Consider the following 24,465-nt stretch of genomic DNA (forward strand, 5'->3'; position numbering starts at 1 on the left):
GTAAGGGAGTGTGAAAGCATGGAATAACGGTTCAATGAGAAGGGGTAGTTATAGTTGTTGTAGTGAGTGCAGTGTATACAGTATATTTTACACTACTACCCTCTATTCTACACCGCATTGCCTGGAGAAAACTAGGAGAGTAGGAAGATTGAACCGGTGTGTAGGTTCTCGGCTCTAGAATCCCTGATGCCAGCACCTCCGCCGCCTCGCTGAGGACGATGCTGATAGCGACGATGTAATAATACCAAATGACGCGTCATTTTGTTCAGCCCTGAAGGGTGAGCCCGAGTGAATAAGAAAAAGTGAACGAGGGTGCGGATGAGAGCGAGTAAAAGAGAAGAAGAGCACGCCCCCTTCAGACGCTCGTAAACATTTCGTAAATTTGCTCCACAGGTGTGCCATCGCGACTACTAAGCCGTCCACGCCTCGGCGAACTCGTCTATTTACTCTGAGGTTATAACAACCCCTTCCAAAACTACCCTGTCGAGTATTATATACTCAGTTCAAGTTGTTTACAAATAACACTTACGAATTAAGTTTACTTACAGTAGAAAAAAAAACTTTCAAGTATCAACTAAAAGCCGTTTTTACTCGTGGTTTTTTTTTAATACTACCTACTATCGTGTGATAAATAATTCATTCAATTAACGTTTTTTAATGGACTTCCTTTAATAAAGTGGAAACACAGGCTCAACATCCACTGGAATTGAAAAAGAAGTTTAAGAAATTACAATAAAATCACCGTAGCATAAACTGCGTATACAATTTAGCAATAGCGCGTTCTGACAAATGGCAATTTTACTTGACCCTCGGCGCTGGAATGATGAAAGACCTTCGTGCCCATGCTGCCGGTTTCCGGTGAGCTCTCCACCGATAATCTCGATCGCTTCACCACCTGCGGTCTCTCTTAGCATACAATTCCATCCTGGATACCTACCTAGTGCTCATCTCCACCTAACAATCTCAATCCATCTAATTTTCTCTCTCTTACGCTGAGGTCTTCTCCATTTCCTTCGAGCCTGATAAAAACCGTGATACATCGAAGCTCGAGCAGATAAATTCGCGTCAGTTAATGGTAATTCCATGCAGCTACTCGGGGTAATTAGAATCACACAAGACGTATGTATGTCTATGTGTGTGTGTTAACGTGTAGAGTTTATAGCTTCCAAGCGGAATAACCTAGAGGTGAAACTACGCGACCAATTTACCAATTGGTAATCCCTCTGTACGTTAGTTGGTCTCTGATTGAGGCCATCGTGATACACTTTTGCAGCCGTTAGCTCGTAGAAGTTTAAGGGTGCTAGAAGCAGTAGTGGCGGTCGGAGTAGCACAGACCAGAGAGGGTGAGAAAGCAGGAGAAGAAGAGAAGAGGCTTGATGAGAAATACGCGGGGTAAAGTGTAGAATCGAAACTCTCTGGTAGTACCGCCCATAAAGCCACCGAGGCCCATCCATCCGTCCATTCCCTCGCGGGCTCTATTAGCAAAGTGTGATGGAGTTTTGCGAGCCCGATTACACTCGAATGGGTATTACCCCTCCTCTCTAGATAAAAGAGAAGGGGACGCAACCCTTTTCCCGTTACACTCTGATGACGTCTATTTTTGTTTGTGTTTGTTACTCATCTACACTACATGCCACACATCTCTTAATATCTGTATGTACTAATGTTCCTGTCCCTTATGTACTAATCTCGTTCGTAATATAACGTCCGATGCTCGAAGAACGATGCTTTAGCGTTACGACAGCTCGAAAATTACTTTACAGCTGAAGAAATTACGCGAGAATGAAATAATGGAAAAAGTCCAACGCTAACGTTTTTTTAATTGTCCATCAAGGTGTTATATCTGCAGGCGTTGCTTTATTTCTTTCTTCAATTATTATTTTTTTCATTGTTGAAATATTACGATGGATAATTTTGACCCTTCCGTGACAAATTGTCCCAGATGATTTAGAAACTAACTACAAAATAAAACATCATTTCACACAGATATATATAATACATACGAATCAAAATAAGCCAAGGGAATGTATGAAATGGAAATGGTTTAATATAAGTTAAGTTGTTGGCTGTATATACGAGTCCACATGTCATTTAGTAGCAGTGTGTTGTGCATGGAAACGAGCCTTAAGTAGCCAATAAACGCCGTTAGCAGATGACTCCGGGAGTCCCAGCTCATTGCCCAATTTCGTCAGATTTCGGGAAATTGTTGTTACGGACAAAACTACGTCTGGACGCGCGGTTGGAATCAACAAACAAAAGCCGAGGGATCGACGGCTTACATCTAGTCCAATCTTCCGTTCTCTATCCCGGTTCTCGCTTCTGGTCTGGTGTAGATGTGCGTCAGTGTGTGACTTGCCTTTTGCTCTCCACGGAATCACCCACCTGATATTGTTATACCCTATAGTTAGTATGTATGTATGTATGTATGTGCTACAGGAATATCAGCATCCCTGGTGTTCTGCCGCCTGCCCAACCCCGTGGCCTCGTCCCCCATTAACTCCCTACGTGCTGTGGTGGCTAAATGTGCCCCTTTATGCCGAGATAATGAAAATTACAAATAGCCTCGCAGTAGTCGAGTACTCTGGCGGTGTGGGCGAACGTGTGTGCGTGCATGGACGTGAGTCCTGGATTTTCGGAGTTTCAAATTTTACTAGTCATCCTCTTTTCCTTTCCGCATGGGAAATATAACAATTGACTGCAGTAATTTATTTTATTATACGATATAATTTGTTGCGTAATAAAATTAATCACGTTTTTTTTGTCACGAAAAAAAAGTAAATAAGTCTTTTATTGATGATAAAATTGCTTTAAAAATAATCGAGAATGCAGGGAATGTTCATTAGAAGATTCAAATCATAAAATCTACGGCGTGATAAATTGCTCCTGAAAACTCTTCCGTGGTCTTCCGGGAGATTCGCATCCACAGAGGCATTGAAGATGCGAATGAGGGAGGGAAGATATAACTGATGCACGACTAATCATCTTTTCTCCCTTGTCTCCCTCGTTGTTGTTCTTTCTCCATCCACTCGGTTGAAAACTCTCGGTGCTACTGCTGCAACAATGCGTTCAGATCCCTCGCTGTAATGCTGCGGCATCAGGCGACTGCCGGCAGCTGAAACCCGCGGGAGCCGGAGGCAACACACGCGCTTGAGTCGCTCTCGCGAAATTAGTTTTCCAGATAATCATCGCCACGGCATTGTGTTACCTTATAGTAGTTTCTAGGGACTCTCATATACACAACATTGTTGGTAGGTTCGTTCGCTCATTCGTTGTGCTGTAGTTGTTCGTGTTCTTGTTCTTGTTGTTTCTGCCCGAATGTATATGAGTATAACGTGCACGTGTCATACCCACCACCAACCTAGCGTGTTACATACGACCGTAGAAAATATATATATATAAATGTGTATTAATTTCACGTTCATGTGCTCAGGTGCGTTATCAGCCGATTTACGAGTCCATTTAATATTTCAAAATACAAATATTAAGATTATGTATGATATTTTATTTATATATTGTTAATTTAAAATATCAAAAAATATAAAAATAATGAGATATACAAAAATTGACAGCTTAGATGAATACAAAAATAAAGCCGGCAAAAAAAACAGGACAAAAATAAAAAACAAAAATAGTCCGGTTGTAGAGACATTCGGCGACGTCCCCGGCTTTCATCCGGCCCGCCACCCCCGGGACTCAGTGGGCCGTCGGTGATTAATGTTGCCGAACAAATTGTCTAGAAAAACATGTCTCTCCCTTTGCGTCCCTCATGCTCACGCGTACTGCACCCTTTATCTCGTCGGGTCGCGCACCCTTATTTTCCCGGGAGCGTTCCTTCTCTCTTTTGCCCTTATTCACTTACTCACTCGCTCGCTAGCCCGCTCATACCAAACATTGAGCCCCCATTGCATTCATGGGACCCAACACACATTCGCACTAAAAATCCCTTGTACACGCATCCGCATACATACATTACGGGGATGATATCCAAGTAATCCGATTTACTTCGACTTCGCTATCAACGTTTTGGATTCACCCACTCGGGCAATTATTCCGTGGGTTGCTGCCGCTTTGTGATCTCTGCCAATGTACGATTAGACCCCCTTGATTATAAATTAAATCACTATTTATTGGTTTCCAATCACTCAAAAAATTCCCTCAACATCTACTTAAATATATATATATATATATATATATATATATATATATATATATATATATATATATATATATATATATATATATATATATTTATATACATTATAAAAAATAATACTAAATTTTAATTCTTGTTATTATTTTTCGTCTGTCGTTCTCACAGTCCTCTTGTCCTCAACATTTTTCATATTCCACGCATTTTGCCCAGCTCGAGAGCTTCCACGACGATACGTAGAGAATAAAAAGCGCGAATATAGTAGACGAGTAGGAGCAGGAGTAGAAGGACGAAGAGGAGCAAAAAAAGAACAAAAAATAAAAATCTGGTAGCGATTTTGCAGCATTATTTACATCGTGGTTGCTATGGCATGCCGTGCACACTCTTTTGGCCCTTTTTATTTTCTCCTACGTTTTTTTGTTACCACCACACATTTATACAAACATATATATATTCAAACGTACCCTTATTTCCTCGCATATTGCAGAAATACCTATATCTATATTTTAAAAACTCACAAGCAAACAGGTACCTCTATATCTGCATGCCCGACTGAGTTGTCGCATAAAGCTGAGATTTTATTACGAGCCGATTCAAATTCCGTACACCACGAGCCAGCACACATACGCAGATGTATATAGATATATAGATGTACAGATTTAAAAGGTACGGTAAGGTAAAAGAGGTAAAAGACTATTCCAAGGCAGAAAGTGGTTCTACAAATATAAAAGATCTCCTGGACCCTCCGCTCACCTCTCTGGCATTCTCCTCTTCCACCATCTCTCATTCTCCCTCTCAAGTTTAACCCATAAACCACGGCATATTCTATTTCACGTGAATAAAAATTCGGATTTTTTTATCGCGCTCCGCACGCCAAAAAATCACAAGAAGCACAAGAAATAATAAAAAATATAAAGTTGTAGGAAATAAAAAACGAAAGAAATGTTTAAAAGATGTATGTATATATATTTATATGTGAATGTAAATGTGAATGTGAATAGTGGGCTGTCCAAGGATAAGAAATGTGTAGGGAGAGATTTGTTGAGGATCTCGTGAAGATGGTAAACGCGACGCTTTAGGGCCATCCAGCGTCTGAGCGGTCAATCTAAACGACCGTTATCTAAACCAGAAGAGGTACTTCCCGGTGAATCTAAATAACGCAGTTAGTCCTTTTTACTGGCACTAGACTTCCGGCAGGATGCCCGCTGGAGGTTACTTTTTTTTTAACCCCAACGGGGAATGACAACTGAATGATTTCCAGAGCTGACGTAATAAAAATATCTACGAAGCAGAACCAGCCTATTTTCATACTCGGCTACTCTCGGAAATATCAGTCGAACGACACTGGCGCTGAAGCCGCTTAAACTTTTGTTTTTACTGTACCCAAGTTATTTATTAAGTGATACAGCGATGTATCATGAGGCGTTAATACCCTTAGAGAGTGTATATAAAGTGGTGGAAGAAGTAGCATATACCCTCGACACTTTATAACAGCGTCAGCAGTTGGTACATATAATACTGTAGGTTGCGATGGAGTTTAAGAGACTCCGGTACAAGCTGACGCCAGATGAGAAGTGTAAAGAGACGGGAGTTGCGAGGGGTTGCTGCAGGTATGAGGGAGCAACGACTACGACTACGACTACGACTGGGACGAGATGAGTCTGACCCCGAGGGCAGTCGAGGAGGAAGTAGTAGCCGGTGACAATCGACTACTGCTGCTGCTACTGCGACAGCTGTGGACTCAATAACTTGCTTGGGACTTGAGTAAAGAGAAGGAGAGAGAGAGCCAGGGGGAAATGAAGCGAGCAAGGAAACCAAAGTGGGTTGGAGTAGGATTGGTCTATTACGTCACGGTGGACTAGCGAAATTAGTTGCCTAATAGTAGCGCAGCCTGCACGACACGTTTTCTCATCTCAACGTCTGTTTATCTCACTTTCGCGCTTATGTATGCTTTAGTGAGATGTCTCGTTGGTCTTCGGCGACAACGGTATCTAGCAACAACCCTTCACATACACCCGACGTTGTCCCTTTGGCCTTTTGGCCGGGGGTTCCGCGTTGCCGCGCGCGTCCACCAATCATAATTTTCCCGGGGCCCATTCATCACGCGGCATGTGCCGGTTCTACTCGCGCTGGTTATGCACGTGTTGCCCTGCCCTTAATTATTACTAAGCGTTAAACGACGTGTGACTTGATGTCCATTGATATTCGATACCTTTTTTTCAGCTCGCATTATTCTGATTATTTATTCACAACTTCAAATTCAATCCACTTTAAAAAATATTTACTCGCGTAAATTAAATTTACAGCAGAAATAATATTCGTAAACAAATAAAAGGTTGAATTAAAAATGAAAAAGCTTTGAAATGAAACTAAAAATGTGTGCGAGTGTAAAGTTATTTTTTGTTTTTTATTTTGCCTGGTCTATTTTAAATGGAGTCCATCAGCTTTTTCCATTTATTGTGTTCTCTTTTTCTGTTGGTTCATGAGGACAGCTATCGTACTCGAGCACACAAATTTAGTGTCTGCCCCATGCAAAACAATTATATAAATTGCAGACCGGAATTTTAGAAAAAGTGAGAAAAAAAGTAGAATAAATAAATAAATGAAAAATATTTATTTAAAACAGAATACATGCCTATAGATTAAATGCATGAACCATCGGTGGTTGTCAGTTGATACCACATCCAATACCATCACGAGCACGTGGTCGCCTTTTTTAATAAATTAGACTAGATCATTTCCTTAAATTCCTTTTAGCAAATAAACACAAACAAGGCATCAACGTCAGTACAGAAAATAATTAAATATAAATACAATAACACGTACATTTATCTCAGACGTTAATCCGAAATAGTCTTGTACCTCAGTGGAAATACAGCTTGAATTTATTATAATTATTGCGGTTGTTATTATTCTGCGGATGAGTTTATTATCGTCCAGACAGTAATGATGTTATGATGAGAGAGTGACAAGGATGAATATAGTATGAGGAAGAGAGAGAAAGAGAAATAGATAGAGAGCGAAGTAGATGGAAATATACAGAGCTTAGCTAGGTGTAGCTTGTGTACGAATATCGACTGCTGTTAACTAATGGAAGCTCCCTGATAATTACGAGCAGCCTCGTACAGCCCAGCAGAGAGAGAGTAGACTAAATGTTCTCTACCGAGCGACAGTAATCATCGTTATGCCGACGCACACCCGTTCCCCATTTACGAAAAGTTATTTACTATACTGTTGTTCGACGGACGTGTAGCCGTGCGCAATTTTCGTTGTAATCAAAACAAAGATTAATACTCCGAGCAAGTAAAGTTTATTGCGATAGATACGCCGGTAATATCGACGCTGATAATGCTCCTTGTTAAGTAGTTACGGCCGTTATAAGTAAGACATTAACTTACGGTTTAGTCGATAGTTATTTTTATTTTTAAATATTATTTTTAAATACAAACAATTAAAAGAGTATTGATGATGGCGGGTTAGTAAACGATCCGTGCGATAATTGAATTTCGTTGAGTGTTTCTATTTTTATTTTTTTTTTTTATTTTGGTGGAACATGATAAAAATGACACTGCGATTTCTTTATACTCGCTGGCTTACTTGAAGCGGCATTACCGTTACATTGTATATGTTATACTCTCTTTGCGAGAATAAGCTTGTATTAATACGAAAGTGCATTAAAAGGATGATGAAAAGTGTCAGATCATCGTGTTGGAGTTGACACAAAAAGAAGTGGCATGTCATGGCGAATTGATTAATGCCGATGCCATTAGATCCGCCGATTAAGGCTAGGGACTGAGTAAAAATTATGCTTTGTGTAGAAGAATAAGTTATATTTTTGTTCTTTTCTTTTCTTTTCTTTTCTTTTATTACATTTTTTTTGCGCGATAACAAATTAAGATAAAAATAAAGAAAGTGCAAAAATAAAGCTAAAACTTTAGATATTAAATTTTATCACTTGGTTAAGTTTTTCAGCAAGCGAGATATTTTTCGCTGGCCCATTGAGAACCGGACTCGGTTGGTTCTGTTTTCTTCTTTGAAATGGACTCGAGGAAAAATTGAAGAGAGACGGACGTGGAATTGGAAAAACGAGGGTGGGAAAGGTTACTAGTGGTGGAGAGCTGAGCGTAGATGAAGGGGTAAAGGGATTTGTGTATATATATGTGTACATATATACCGAGAGCAGCCATTGTTCAGGCGATATTTTAGCTATGGGGTAGCTTGTGCTGGCGGGGTGGGCCGGGGCGGGAGTCAGCTGGCTGTGACATGCCGCCTACACCGCCAAAGGGGCGACTGGCAACGCTTAGAAGTACCCGAGGCTGGAAAGGGACCTCACGTTATACGTTTGCCTACTGGGATATTATATACATACAATATATATGTAGAATATATATATATATATATATATATATATATATATATATATATATATATATATATATATATATACTTAGTCTTTCATCTAATGATATCTAGGGCCTTGACTTTGAACCAAGGACCTTCTCGATTAGCAACCTTATCATTTTCTTCGATCCCTTGGTTCCGGAGTTCGCAACAGGAAAAACCAATTTCATAATTTTATCAACTTAAGGGTAACCCAGTATCGATGAATTTAATCAAAACTTTTTTACCAAACGCTCTGGTAAGAAAATAATTTTTCAGCAATAAAAATTTATTCGAAACTTGCTACAGTACATTTGGCAAGTCCATCGACACTAATCTGCCGAGAAGTTTCTTCCCACCCTGTTAGACAAGATCTCCAGCTTACTACACACAGCTTTTATATACAAATATAAGTACATCTATAGTGTGAATGTAGAAGCAAACCAGAAACCTTATATTAGTCGTACGCTCCCAGCATCGGCGTGCGATGGTAGCCCGTACGCGAGAGAGACTTTAATAATTATTATTCATAAGACTCTCTCGGGAGTCGGCCAGGCGTGAGACTAAGCAAGAAAGATGTGCCGCAAAACAAGGGTCTTGGTTCTCGCGTTGCGTACCCTCACACCCCCGTTAAGTAAGTCCTGTTTCTACTGGCGCTTCTTCACCACCAAGTCTCGCATCGCGAGCACTGGAGAAATATACAGTAACAGTAGCACCGGCAGAAGAACAAGAAGAAGAAGAAGATCCAGAGGGTGAGGGTGAGATACTCGAGTCAGTCGAGTAGAAACCCAATCACTTCCGGCGTCTGCGCCCATTAGGGCGCCGCGACGCTGACGTCGGCTGACATATACTTCCCATCCTACTTTCTATACTTCCTCTTCTACCTCAACTTCGTACTAGTCAGCTCGTGTATCCTTTTCTATCGTTTCTTCCTATTTTTTCTATTTTTTTTTTTTTTATTCCATGCTATCTTTCCTTCAAACTCAACCATGTCCATCTTATATTTTTTCTTCTCAGCGTGTTCTTCATCTGCTGTATCCATAGTGTCTCACCCTCTACTCTAGACACGCTGGAACCAGACGACGACTAGCTAGTCCCCTTGCGGTCTCACACCGCAAAACAGACCACGATTCTATTGTTCGATAAGCGCTCGTCCGTGAGCGTTTCTCCTTCATCGGAGTTAATGATGCGCCACCATCGACATTGTCCGTACGAGTGTTTTCTCTTCCTTCTCTCCCTTTATTACTCTACATTATTTTTTTCTCAAAGAGCAAACCGAAAAATTCCGTTTATAAAAAATTTCATCCAACGAAATTAGGCCGACGATAATTAACAAACCTTATTAATATTCATTGTATTTTTATGATTACAGGTTCATTAACGCGAGACGCAGAATTGTCCAGCCGATGATTGACCAGAGCAATCGAGCTGGTAAGTTCAATCTGATATTATAAAACACAATTTCTACACTTACAACATTTTCAATATTAAACCGTTTCATTTCGTATGTAATCAGCGTAAAGATGATTTGATCGTGTAAATCACGACAATTACCATCAATTTAAAATTCCAATAAAAGTCATCATCAGTAACATGTGATGCATAATTAGCCTGTCATTTATAAATACTTAAAAACTTCAAACTTCACGTCTCATTATCTTCACGTGTAAAATTATTTTCATGTAAAAATGAAATAAAATAATTACTGTCGTACATTGTACGTCGAATTAACATCGTCCATTACACAGTGATATTTATGGGAAAATGATATAATAATTTAAAAATAATTTTAATTGACTATCACGTATAAATGACAAACCAATTAAACAAGACATTTATTCGTCCTCTTAAACGTTTCTATTTATCGCGCTCTAATCTTTACTACCAGCAGACCAAGATTTATTTTATTGTAATAAAAATATCTTTACGATTAAATTATTTAAACTTGGGATTTTACGGTTTCAATTCTTTTAATAGCTCGTACTGATTCGATTAATTAATTTGCACGTGGTAATTAAATAATCATCTGGCTACAAAATACTCAGACGAAATTTTTTAAACAATAATTTTTATTGGCTTCAATAATTCAATGAGTTTGAAAATAGATAAAAATTGGTTTGCTATTATTATTATTTGTCTGACATTTTAATCGATCATTTAAATTATAAACGAAGCAAGGAAGTAAAATTAACATTTTTTTTTCAGTCACCTATGATTATAGCTACGGTAACTGTAGTTATAAATATTGAGAAGATTCAGAATTGGAAAGTTTTTTAATGATTTTATTCAAATATTAATTAAGTCGTAAAGGAAATATCAATGATTTAGGAAAGTCAAAAAATAAATAAGAAAAGTAAAGACCTTATGTCTCAATGTATTTGAAATTATTGTCAAAAATGTTTAAATAAAAAAACAAGAAAAAATGTAAAGAATTTCTATCGTGTAGATTATATTTTTTTGATAACTATTTGAAAAATAAGATAAGTTAATTATTATAATTATTTGATAAAGGTGATAATTATAGTTGATTGGTAGTTATTATAATCAAGTCAACGACAATCACAGACAGTTAATGGTTTTATTTGTATGTATAAAAGAGTCTTTTGTCCCTGCTTAAGAAGTCCGTGGCGTTTTACGACTAAGGAATCACTTGGTTTGCAGTAAAAGGCGAGAATAACAGCAAGGGTGGATACGATTGCTAACAGGGTGTCTGATGATGTTGGTACGGGTGAACGGGGTAAGCGGGGAAGTGGATAACGTTCTGGATAACGGTCGGATAATTGGTAGCGGTGATCAGACTTAGTTTTACGATCTGCCAACATGCTGTCTTCTTTCACTATTTTTTCTTCTTTGTACTTCAATACCCTCCTATGAACGTCCCTCTCTCCCTCTCTCTCTTTTACTATTTGTCTTTTTTGGGTGCTCTTTATTGAGAAAACCCGCAAGCTCTTAAGGAAACAACTGAGTACGTGGGTTCGAGGGTTGTCTAACCCAATGGCCGAAACAAGAGGTGATTCGCGTACACTTTTACGACTGGACTACTCATAAACACTCACCAAGTTACGGCTTGTTTGCTACCAAATAACAAAGCTCTTGAAGACACCTTTTTACTCCTTACGCGTTATTTACTTTTTTTCCAACTTTATTAGTCTTAGAATTCCATTTTATTTCAGACGTAAAAAATTTTCATTAGTATTAAAAAAATATTTTACTGTCGGAGTAAAATTCGATGCGTTCAATTGTAATTTTTTTTTTTTTTATGACGTGTATAGACTATCAATTTACCGAGTAAATGTATGTATATGTGGGTATTATAGCGAGTGGACACGAGAGAAAAGGGCACGACGGATAATGTGCAGCAATGTTGTGTGTCTGCCGATGGTTCAGTGTCAGCTGGGTAAAGTGGAAATTCGTGTCCATTCGATTATCATCCCGAAGTCAATCCTGATCAAGCTCACACCCTCTAATTCACTCTGTCTTTATTTACCTTTGTTTCAAATTTTTTATTACAAACTCTAGCATTTTATTTTCACCATCAAAATCAACTATAAAATAAAATCTAATAAAAAAAAAAAAATTCTAACACAACAAACTATTAAATATTACCCGATAAACGATACCCTCTGGTCAATTTTATTTTCTCGAATACAAGATAAACATTTATCAAAAAATTTATTTATTTTTTCTAAGCAAATTAAAACCGATATAAATTTTTATTTCGTCATAAATGTCTCGTTAATTTATTTAACGATCACCACAACAGATTGTGTGATAAAACTAAAGAAAAAAAAATAATAAATAAAAAAATATCTAAGATATGTAAGGAATTATTTTATCTCACGAGTAATTTAAAACAGTGATTGACGACAATTAACTGTTGACAAATCATACTGCGTAACTACATTCTCGGGACATTAAACATTTCTTGTTTAACACTATTGTCTCATATTTCTGTGTATATGAATCCTCCACTCGTGTTTCCTCGCTATCTCGAGATTACATTAGTGCATAATGTGTTTAAAGCCGACATCTACTGTACCCCTAACAGCAACAACGACGACAATGACAACGACACCAAGAACAACAGCAACGCAGATATGATAATAACAATAATATACGCGTATGAGTACAGAGGATCGCATTGGGCTAATGATGCCCGACCCGTGTGCGTCATCAATCATACTTTCATTACACGAATTGCCTACAACTCAAGTGTATACTCTACGCCCACCGCTATATTTATACACTCTGTTACTTCAATTGTCTTATTACGTCTGTGTAAAATACTTAATCAAATAATACAAACAACAATTAAAATTACAATATGTAATAAAAAGGTATATAAGATGAATCAATGATTCATCTTGCAATATTTAAATTACATAGTTATTAATAATTATTTCCATTTAAAAAATAATTATTATTACACTGTAAAAAATTAACGGAGTGAATGCGGAAAAAATCTGGAGCGAATCCTTCCGGAGTAAAATTTATTTCTAAAAGGAGTTTAGGGGAGGAGGGGGCAAAGTAGGCTCCTTAAAATTTTCAAAAAATATGGGGGCAACGTGGGCCCATCAAAATTTTATGTACGCCAATAAATTCGGACGGATAATAAGCTTATTGAAATTTTGTATATAATGAGGGCTAAAACAGACCACCAAAACTATTCATTAAGTATAATTTATTAAAAAAGTTAAAGATGATAAAATTACGTTTTAAATTTATATCGCAGCAGACTATTAAAATGACTTTTATATTATTAAAATACAATTGTTTTATAGTTATTTGCAAATATCATACATGTAAAGAATAAAAAATATTAAATCCGCAGGATAATGAAGTGAAAATAAATATCAAGGGTCTAAAAAGAAGTAAACGCGTAAAAAAAATGAATAATATTATAATTATTTTTTTTAAGGGGCCCACTCTGCCCCCCCCTCTCTCCTATTTTAATATTAAAACTCCGAATCGGAGTGAATGCAGATTGAAATAAAATCTAGATCACTCTGAAATCACTCCACTGAAAAAAAACTCCCTATTTACTCCGCATGCAGATTGACTTTTTTTTTAAACGGAACTCCGACGGAATGAATTTGGATTTAAATAAAATCCGTAATTACTCCCACTATTTTACAGTGTATTATTATCAATGTAATACGAGCAAGTAAAGTATTATTTGATAGAGTATTTTAAAAGAGTAGCATTAAATTAAATTAATAATGTAAACTAATACTAATAAAAAGCCAATCTTTATCCGAATTCCCCTTCAGTACAACGTGCACAAGTATAACCAACTATAAAACTGAAAACTATAAACTATAAAACGGATAGTGTATCATTTTATGCGGCTAAATTTACTGCTGTCTTTTTAGCCGTCGATCCCTCAGATCTTTTACAATCGAAATCGTGGCGTTTTATCGTGTACTCGAATAAAAACAAAATCGTTTTAAATTCCACGTGGTACTTTCAATACAATTACTTTTCGCATTACATTAACATATAACAATTATTCAAATGGATTTGTAGAGTAGAAGCCGGGTATTTTTTTTATTTCGATCAACAGTGAGTATGTTTACGGAATAAAAGTGAAATAATCGTCAAGCCGTTAAACGTTAGTCGATGAAGCCAGACTAATTTTATTGACAACGGAAAAGCTTCACTCACTCACTCACTCACTCACTCTTACTCTTTCTCCCTGGTGAGTGGATACACAATCTTTTACTCACTCTTGCGCCATTTCCACCAGGATATTCTGTTTCACTAGTGTAGTATATACACAGACACAGACATTCGTGAAGAGCTCAAGAGGGTACACAACTCGGTAGTTGAAATCGCCTCTTGTATTTTCAAAACGACGTAGTAAAAGCGTAACAGCACCCCGAAGTACCGTAAAGCTGTGTGACCGTACGCTGCATTTCGCAATAAAATGATAGTACGATAACCTGGTTGCCTACATTTATTAATAATAATATTTATTATAAAAATTATTCTCTTCAATTATCTTCACTTTAAGCGTATTTGTGTCTGTTAACATCCGTACATAAAATATTAAATGATAATCCATAGGATAATTAAACTCGAGGGATTTTAATTGCAATAGTATTTCGGAAAGCTAAGAGGAAAGAGGCTGTAAATAACCGCGGCCATGTAATCTTAATAAACATCGCGTATATCTCATCAGCAGGTCTTTGTGAAGAAACCGAGTTTTATTGCACGCCGTGTGAGGCATCTCATTTGGCTTTCTCTTGCGAACAACGCCAGCAGTCGCTCCCTCCATTTGTTACAACATAACGGAACGTCATAATTGTTGAGGTTTTGCTTATTACCCCCAGCATTCCACAGTAGCCAGAGGTCACACTGGGATCACTGGCTGTAGATCATCCCGGGTGCGGCTGCGTTTGAGACGAGGCACAGAACTTTGTAACCCTTTCTGTAACTTCATTTTGCTCATCACACAAACACCAGTGAAAATAAATAAAAAATAAATAAATAAATGAATGAAACGGTTGGTAATAAAAATAGACTCTCTGATTGTCTCAGCCATTAACTAGTATCGCATCTGATTGTCTGAATCATAAATTTCTATCTTGATCTGATGACCTAAAAAAACAATAAGAGCGAAGCAAATAGCACTTATGTGCGTATAAACATAAAAATACTAGATCAAATCCAATCATCTTAAGAAGAAAGACCATTTTGTTTTTTTTTTTTATCGTCTGCTGTTTTTTGTTGATCGAATATTCCAACTGGACGTTAGATTCCGTTATAGAGCACCCCGACAATTTCAGTCGCGGACCATTCGTCACGCACTCGCTGAGAGCCTTTGGCTCGATAACGCGATCCCTTTTGGATGCCCGTTAGATATATACGTCGATAGGGTGTATTCAAGCCAGAATCAAGCTAGTAGTCCAGTGTAGCTCGGAGGAAAGTCCGGCAATCCGGCTATCTCTGACCAAGAGTACGGGCCACTACTCTATCTTGACTCTTACTCCCTTTTCTCAGCTGATACTTTTCTTCCTTTCTAGATGATCCCTCTGCTATCTTGCTTATTCCCATTCTCCCTTACTCTTTCTCTCTTTCTTTTTCTTTTTTCTCTCTCTCTCTCTCTCTCTTTTTCTCTATACTTTTCCCCCTATTCGGGAACGGTGGCCATCAATCAAGCTTGTCAATTTGTAATGGCGATTCTCTATGTCCATCTTGGATGGGCCCTGGCACCCTCGTCGCTCTCAACTACCACTACTCTCTATCCCTCAAGACTGTCTTCTTTCTCTGCACAGTCCGCGTATACTTCACATTCTCGACTTATTTTTTTTTCCTCTTCCTTATACTCGGGGATCTTTCTCAGCAATATAACGGGCTTGAACCACGCTGATGGGATATCACCGTAAAGCTACCGACCACGCTGTACGCCACCCTACATAGACATGTACACAGACAAAGTTTAACGGTCCCGATGTCTTGGAGTTAAATAAAATAGATGTCCCGGGGTCAGAAATTGGGAGAAATTGCGCCAGAGAGCAATGTTCCTGCTGTGACTGCCACTCTGGTCGTTTAGAGAAGACCAAACAGTCTTCTATCAAGTAACTATAGCAGTAGCAGTAGCAGTAGAGGTAGAAAAAAAAAAAAAAGATAAAATGAAAAGAGTCATTCCCTTTTACCAATCTCCAGAGACTCTTTTCAAATAGCGTCCAACATTCTGGATATAAAATTTTCACCACGCCAACAAAATAATGCATAGCCAAAAAATCGTCGGATGATTTATCGGGGCAACTTTCGATATAAAACGGATAAAAGGGTATCGACAGAGAAAAAAACTAAAGAAAGAAAAGTTTCAAGACTTTTTTAACGTTATAGTTCTTTGTTATTTCCCAACCCCTGGTCAGGGGACTGGCGGATTCGACGCCCGGAATATTGTGTCCGATACTCACGTCACGTAGCAGTGATGTAGAGTTACTTAGAGTGCCGATCCCGGGCGCATTACAACGCACGGTTTGAAAGGTGCTGCCACTTGGATCCTTGTACGGCATAGATCATACGTTAATTGAAATGGGCCACCCCCCAAGTCCGTCCTCGAATACAAACGACCGACTTATAGAAATATTATTATCATTATATTTGGCAGAACACAGAGATCCGGTAAGATCACGTGGGGTATTAGAGGTGAGGGGATATTACTCGATCAGTAAAAGAGTATAGACCAGAATGAAATCGGTAGTTTCGACCTGGGCTTACCCAGGAAATTGCGTCTCGTCCCCATTACCGTTCCACATATAAATACATATATACATAACCAAACGGAGCTTCTTCACGTGTTTATATCCCGGAAGAGGGACGAAAAATATTATGTCTCTTGGATCTGTATACTTTACTCCACAAACATGGACTTATCGCCTCCATTGACGTGGGAATAGTCTCCGGGCTGTTGTCGCAAGACAGTATCGATTTTCCAGGCCATCTCCTGTCCAATAATACGCCCAGCCTATACCTATATCCATGTACCTATACACATTACCTATAGATGTAAACGAGCAGCAGAGTATCATCGGAGAAGAGCTCATGCTCTCTCACTCGTTAGAAGACTATATAAATAAATTGGTGTGGGCTGGGTCGCCTTGCCCGCGGAAATGGAGTCTCGCTTCACGATCGCCATGAAACGATAAGCTCACAGCAGTCTACACTGTATACTCAACACACACACATACACACACACACACTCACACACAAATACCACTCATTTCACGAGCGTAGACTGGACACTGGCAAGGTCCGCTCTACGACGTTGTACGCCCTAGCTCCTTTAACTTGGAATCATCTCCGGCAGCAACGAGATTTTTCATCCCGGCGATCGCGTCCGGTGTATCAACCTCGGGCTCTTAGAATCCCACAATAAGAGGGTGGACCTATCTTATCGTGCCTGGTAATGGCCCTCTCTATCTCATCTTCTGACCAGTAACCCCACATCTTCCTACATTGCTCCCGACATCCTCATCTTACGCCTTTATCTTGAGCCTCATTTTACTCCATCGACTTATACAAACTTTTTGCCAAGTACTGAACCAAACTACTAAGTATAAAGTATACAGTATAAAAAATTTCAAACTTAAGAAAAAAAAACCACGGTATAAATAACGGATCGAGGTAATTCGTTTGGATAAATTTTATTTAACAATAATGGTGAGGATGGCAGGAGAATGTCCATCATCCATCAGAGGAATCCATAATCATCTCGAGACTCGAGTACTTTTATCTTTACTTGGTACACATCTGACACGAGCGATTTGCCGCAGGCGATCGGTTGGAATCGCGAATGACGAGGATGAGGATGAGGATCACGACAATAACCTTTTCTCTGTCTCTGGTTGTTTGCGATACAGAGCAAAAATTCATTGCTTGAGGCGCCCCCCTTAATTATCATAATTTATAGCCGATCAGTTAATTAAAATATCTAAATACTATACGCGCGAGCCTTATAAGCCCGAAGATTCTTTTACTTTTATCATTCACTCCGCCCAAGTGCCTTTTATAAATGTGTGTATAGATATAAAAATATATATGTATGCCTCCTCATACCTTATAAATATTAAGTGGTTTATGGACTGCTCTCATCCGTCTTTCTCTCTCTCTCTCAATCATTAATTATTTATCGCGTCAACGTTAAGAGTTGACTCGGCAGTGGCTCATTCTCAGTCTGGCTTCATTCGTCCACTCGGACTGATGGATTTTCGTCAATCTTCTCGCGTCCTCTTGCCGATCCTTCGCTCCTCGATTCTTTATTTCTTTCTCCGTTCGTCGGATGATTGGTACTGAATACTGTCTACTAGGTACTCACTGCACACATCACAATACCCTATATAATACACTCCCAGTGATGTATTTATGTGACGGTTGATTAAAAGAGGTATAAAAAATGCATATTATATACAAAATGGAGGCTGAAGAACTGGGTTAAAATATTCATCAGCTAAAATGCTGTTGACAAAGCGGTTTGGGAATAAAATTAATGTCGAATTTATTTAATAAGAGCTACACATCCATAAATGTAGTAACTTTTTATTATGTGTCTGCTGAGGGTACATTTATTTTACGTGAAAACAAATTATTTTTCACATTCCTACGGCCCTCAATAATTGTTTATTATTTTTTTTTTTTATTCTAATAACAAATTTCATTATTTTTGACGTAACCTAAAAATTTTACGGGTCACCCGCAAAACATTTCTTGGTATAATTTATTATATAACGTTTTTTTTATTGAGGAACATAAAATTTAAAAAGTACTTTGAAAAAAAGTTTTTTAAAAGCAGTAAAAATTACTTATACATACTTAAACTTAAACTTTTTGAAAGTCAGTGAAGTGGTCAGCATTGATTCCGGATACTATTCAACTCTATATTACGATCGATGTCTCGAAATATATACATAGATAAAGGAGTGTGCCGATTGTAGAGGAAAAATAGTAGTGGAATATAAGAACGAAACGTTAGCTCTATTGGGAAGTTGGGAAGGGCAAGTTGCTTGCTGGAGACAGCGGAAGAAAAATAGCGGAAGTCATCGACCTCCAAGGGGCGATATATCACGGGGGTTGTAAGAGAAGGAGCTAGATAGAATAACGCAGAGCGGGCTATGTGCGAGCGGACAAGTGGAAGTTAAAATAAAAAAGTTTATAAAAAAAGTAGCAAGACGCGAGAAAAGTGTTTATAAAGAGAAAGAAAGTATAAGAGACATCAGTGAATTTAGGACAGTATACCAAGTGCTTTATCATACGCGTAAGATGCTTTACGGAAAAATAACTCGGGTATCGTAATTTGGTGGCTCCAACTGCTGATGTAGTAGGTTTATCTCCAGTAGAACACCGAGGACTTAGCGGAGCTTTTAGCGAGCTTGCTTCTCTGCTCGTCTACCCTCCTCGGGGAGCTCAAGTATACGTATATACCTGATTGATTAAATTCACGCGATTACGCTGCTGGGCGTTAAATCACCCAGTGGAATCACACACACACACACACACACTTACTGATACTACTGTATAACTGGTAATTCGGTTCTGCTCCTCGTGGGTAGAAATGAGTCCTCGTGGGGTTGCCTGAGAAACGAGGCTAAGGACTGAAGATCTGAAGAAATAAATCTTGTATAAATGAAGCTTGCGACAGAAAAAGCTTAGAAGGATAGCCACGAAAAGACTGAACTAGATGATAATCTGGGGGACAGGGTCTGTATAACGTATCAGAATCTGTGGCACAAACGTAGATGTAGGTAGAGACGTTGATAGAGATAGAGACGTAGTCATTGAGACAATCAAGGCTGAATAAAGCTACAGGATAGAGAATGAATTATGAGATCCGGTGTATCCGGTATTGCGTCGCGGATGACCAATAGTTTCATCGAGGGATTGTTGAAGCTTCCGGAGCACATTTCCGTTTTCCGCAACGGCGAATCGTCGTCTTGGTAAGCTGACGTTGTCATCCTCGTCCTGATCGTTGCCATGGATATAGTTATCCTCTGTCGCGTTGAAGTCGTAGGGAAGTGAAACTCGAGCGAATATTCTCAGCAGGAGAAGTCGGAGGATGAGAGGACTACACGACTTCCGTCAGCCATCACGCTCACTCTCTTGGTATTACTGTGCCTCGAAATTGCCTAGCGTAAATGATACTGTTTGATATTACCCCTAGACCCTTGGTTATATTATTATATATAACATCCAGTATCTATAGATCTATTTTATACGTAATTTAGCTTCTGGATATTTAGATAATTGCCATTATTTGATTTATTTATATATTTTTAAGATGAATATTATTTAATATTTTTTTTTTTTTTTTTATTAAAATTGCTAAAGCTGTTACTTAAAAGACGTCTAAGTTGATGTTTACTGTTTGAATTATGATTACGATTTAATCGACACTATACTTGGTGGGTGCATAATCTCAGATGAAAATCTTACTCAAGGCGTTTTATCATAAGACACCTACTGCTTGATACCGACATTGAGATCCAGTGTTCTTATCATGACTATGTTATCCCCCTGCTAATTAAACCGTCAATTAAGCCAAGTCGCCGGCGGCAAAATTCTGCGTACAATAACTCGACAACAGTGTGGTGAGTTTGCCTAAAGTCTGCGATATTATAAGTTCGCTAACTCTCTTATTCTGGGAAAACTGATGGCTGTTAGACTGTTGGTATCTATCAACTCACAAAACCTGAATAAGAGCAGAGTCTAGTTACTCTGCTGCGGGAAAACTTGGCTAGGAAGCTATTCACGCGGTTCAGATGAGGCGAGGTAAGATGAAGTGAGCTGAGAGGTTGGGATAGGTATAAAGAGAAAAGGAAGTTAAGAGAGCAACTGGTTCAAGTTTAGAAACTAGGGAGAGCGCAGTCGGTATGTCGCCAAGTAACTTTGAGAGTGCATGCAATGGCTTTGAATCTTTAGCTGATCCTACTGCATGCATATAACCTTCCTTGATTTGAGTTAGCTACACTTACTTTATACTCTGCAGAGTGCACCGGCTGGTGCCTTAGCTACGCTTCTTCGTGGCCTTCCTCGTAATGCCAGCCAAGCCACAGCCATAAGTTACTCGTAATGTTGTTCTCATGTTCACTGGTGTTCTCTCAGGATCCGATTTCCTTGCTTTGTACCCTTTGTAATTTAAAAATTTAATTAGCCATTCTAAATTGGCTTATTAAACTTCGAGATAATCATAATGCCTACTCATTAATCTTTAAATTAATTTTAAATATTTAAATATTTCACACGTTCAATTCAAAATCGAGTTAATATATAACATTAGAGTTTTTGACGTGAAAAGTAAAATTTTCACTTAAATCTAAAGAGAGATCGTTGAATATTAGAAAGCCAAGGGCAGAGTGAGGATAAGTAGCTTTCATCAAATTTTCACTCCATCAATAATTCACTTGTCTTATTGATTACTTCCAAAAGTTAAAAGATACTTTTAACAAGCTTTCAAAGATTTATTATATCTTGATAATAAATCTTAATTGAAATAAAACAAAAAATGAATAAAACTTTTAAGCTAAGTGAAGACAGTAGATTGGTGGGATTCAGATGTGAAGTTGTCACGTGAAAGAGGATTTTAAAATGGTTGGCGTACCTCCACATAGAGTAAATACTGTTGGTCGAGGTTGTTCGCCAGCTGGCAAATGCATAACCGTAACTTGGCTTTTCCCGAAATTAATCTTCTCTTCTCTTTAATTCGGCTTTTCTCTTCTACCACATAATACACACACATATATATGTATATATATTTCATTCCGAGCACGAAAATCGTTCCTCAGAGTTAAATTCCGACAATGCGCACGTACGTATTATTTTTTTGTAAATACCAGTTTGATAGTGAGCCGTAAAAATTCCTATCATCTTATTCTCACACACCCTAATTTTGGCGTTAAAACATCCCGGCGGTGCTTTTTCGCAGCTTAGCGTTAGGCAATTAACCACCAGCTTGCATTCACCCACTAAATAAATTACCAAGGTATCCAAACCGAAAGTTGTCTAAAAGGCCCAAGGGTAGGTTTTGAAGGGTCCAGATAAATTGAGAAAACCAACAGCATAAGCCCTCGGAAAATGTTTTACCGAGTTTATTGCATTACACTGTGTTTTTCCTATCGTTCTCAACCTCGTCCTTCTATTTGGGGTTTGTCAGGTCGACTTTGCTCATGTCCAATTTACCTTACTGTCCATCTAATTTTTTATCGTTGCCTATCTCTTGGAATATTTAAAAAAAATTTTAAACCCTCGGCTTTTAATTTGATCGATAATTTAAAAAATAAAAGCATTTATTGCATCAACTTAATGCATTTAAAACTCATCATAAAAGTCGAAAAAAATCCCATAATGAAATTCCTTAATTTCCCATACTAGCCAACGCAATCCGGACCCCTGGTGCGCAATATACCGAGGCTTAATCACACTACAAGCAGATCTCTCGTTAGCGGAATAACGCTCACAAGTGGCCATATAATACGCGACTACATTCCACAGCGTGATCTGAAGAGAGTATAGCGGACACTCAAGAAACCCGTGTAATTTTTCTCCGGATACTTTTAGTCTCGTGCAAAAGGAATATACCATCCACCATTAGCTATCTCTTTCTCTGTCTCTCTCTCTCCCATTCTCTCTATTATTTCTGCCCTCTCGCTCTTTTTACTGGACCCTCTATTCTTATAAGATACACTAAAAGAAATAAAAGAAAATAGCAACGAGAAACTATATAGTCTCATGGATTGTTCCTGAAAAACACTCTTAAGGGAGGGAACGCTGGCAATAATTGTGATTTACGGTCGCGGTCCCTGCAGAGTGGGTAAAGCTAAACGTGCACGACTTTTCGTTCTTATTACTTACTTTTTTTCCATTTATACTTTTTTATTTTTCATAAACGCTACTGCACATCGGCTCTATATTTTACTGAAAACTCTGGCCTTTTAATCATCAAAAGGTATTTTTTTTATATAAAACTACACATTCCTTTGTAATTACTATTATCATTATAAGCCAGATAATGCACCCAGAGTATACAAAAAAAAAAAAAATTCCATATATAAAAGTGTATGTAATAAATTTATTCAGAGTGCGATAGGAAAAAAAGCACGAGTCGATCACGATTGATGGAGTTTAGCATAAGAAAGGCTTGGAGCCGTTGCATAATGGCTATATCTCTTCTCCGGTTGGCCCCTTCCTCCTCGATCTCCATCTCCCTCCCCTCTCCACCTCCGCCTCTGTCTCCTCCTTCACCTCCACCGCCTTTACCACTAGCTTCAATACACTTTATCTCTCTTTCTCCCGCATACTCTCTGTTTGCCCTTGTGCACTACACACAACACTGGGGTCTCTCGGCAGCGTAAGTAGGGTGGGATGCAATCAGTGCCCTTGATTTATCGAGGCAATATACATTAAGATACCAACATTAAAACTACCGGGGTAGTAGTTCCCCTCCCAATGTGGACGGCCGGCTCCATTACCGCCCTGCCGATGACAGAGTCGAGGATCGATTGAGGAAAGCTGCTCTCTTTTACTTTTTTCAGTCTCCTCTGCAGTCTGATGACCTGACCAATTCAATCTCTAGATTGATGCTTCAGAAAATCTTTAAATCAATTTCATACATTTCAAGTATTTATAAATGACAGCGCTAATTTATTATAGATCGATTTATTTGTTTTTATTTTTACACACATACACAGCTCGTCAAGTCTTTCTACAAATCCACGGTCTAAGCAGACTTGCATAAGTGAATTTTTTCCGAGTGGGTGGAAGATAAAAAAATACTTGACGAGCATGTCGCATACTCGCTTGCCAATTATGGAACAGAGTTCTTACCATAGTAACGTGTAGTGTTTCCGCCTTTGTCCGCAGGTCCAAGCGGAGCTTACAGTCCAGAAGCTACAATGGGTTACATGATGGACGGACAAGCGGCCAGCATGATGCACCGACCCCCTGGTGACCCCACCTTCCACAACCAGTATCACTATCCTCCAGAATACTACGGCCATCACTTATAAAGGTACACTTTTTATTTTTTTACGACTGAGATTGTCGTGTGGATGATTCAAACAGAAACACTATCCCGCGTTTATTTTTAGAAAAATTTTAATTCACTTTTCATTTTCATAGAAAAAAAATTTTCCAAGTATTTTAAAATACTTTCCAAGTAATTCTCTCAAAAAGTATTGAATTAAATAGTAAATTCAGCAGCGACATTAAATTTAAGTAGAAAAATTTAGTTTTGATCAGCCACACAATTTTTCAGTGAAGAAAAAAAATGAGAGTAAAATTTCGAAAAATTAAATGAATTTCATAATTAAAATTTTTGTCAAATATTTCAATGAATTGTTAAAGTCCAGTAATTAAATTTTAATAAACTAATTTTGTCATTAATCATAAAATTTTAATTTTAAATCAATTGATTGTAACAAATAAAATTCTTG

At 38.2% G+C, this 24,465-nt stretch overlaps 1 protein-coding gene across 8 annotated transcripts in view; it reads left to right on the forward strand.

Annotated features, from left to right (window-relative positions):
• The window catches only part of LOC130676538 (homeobox protein homothorax), a 263,375-nt gene that overhangs the window by 233,374 nt on the left and 5,536 nt on the right, over positions 1-24,465 (forward strand). For 6 of the 8 annotated variants that reach the window (XM_057482842.1, XM_057482844.1, XM_057482846.1 and 3 more), the window contains 2 exons: positions 9,903-9,961; positions 23,873-24,041. In XM_057482842.1, coding sequence (XP_057338825.1) covers positions 9,903-9,961; positions 23,873-24,039 — 226 coding nt within the window. In that variant the 3' untranslated portion in view covers positions 24,040-24,041. The remainder of the gene's footprint in view (positions 1-9,902; positions 9,962-23,872; positions 24,042-24,465) is intronic. The other 2 variants (XM_057482847.1, XM_057482848.1) reach the window with 1 other exon arrangement.

Source organism: Microplitis mediator, chromosome 10 (genome assembly GCF_029852145.1).
Source record: "Microplitis mediator isolate UGA2020A chromosome 10, iyMicMedi2.1, whole genome shotgun sequence".
NCBI classification, from domain to species: Eukaryota; Metazoa; Arthropoda; class Insecta; order Hymenoptera; family Braconidae; genus Microplitis; species Microplitis mediator.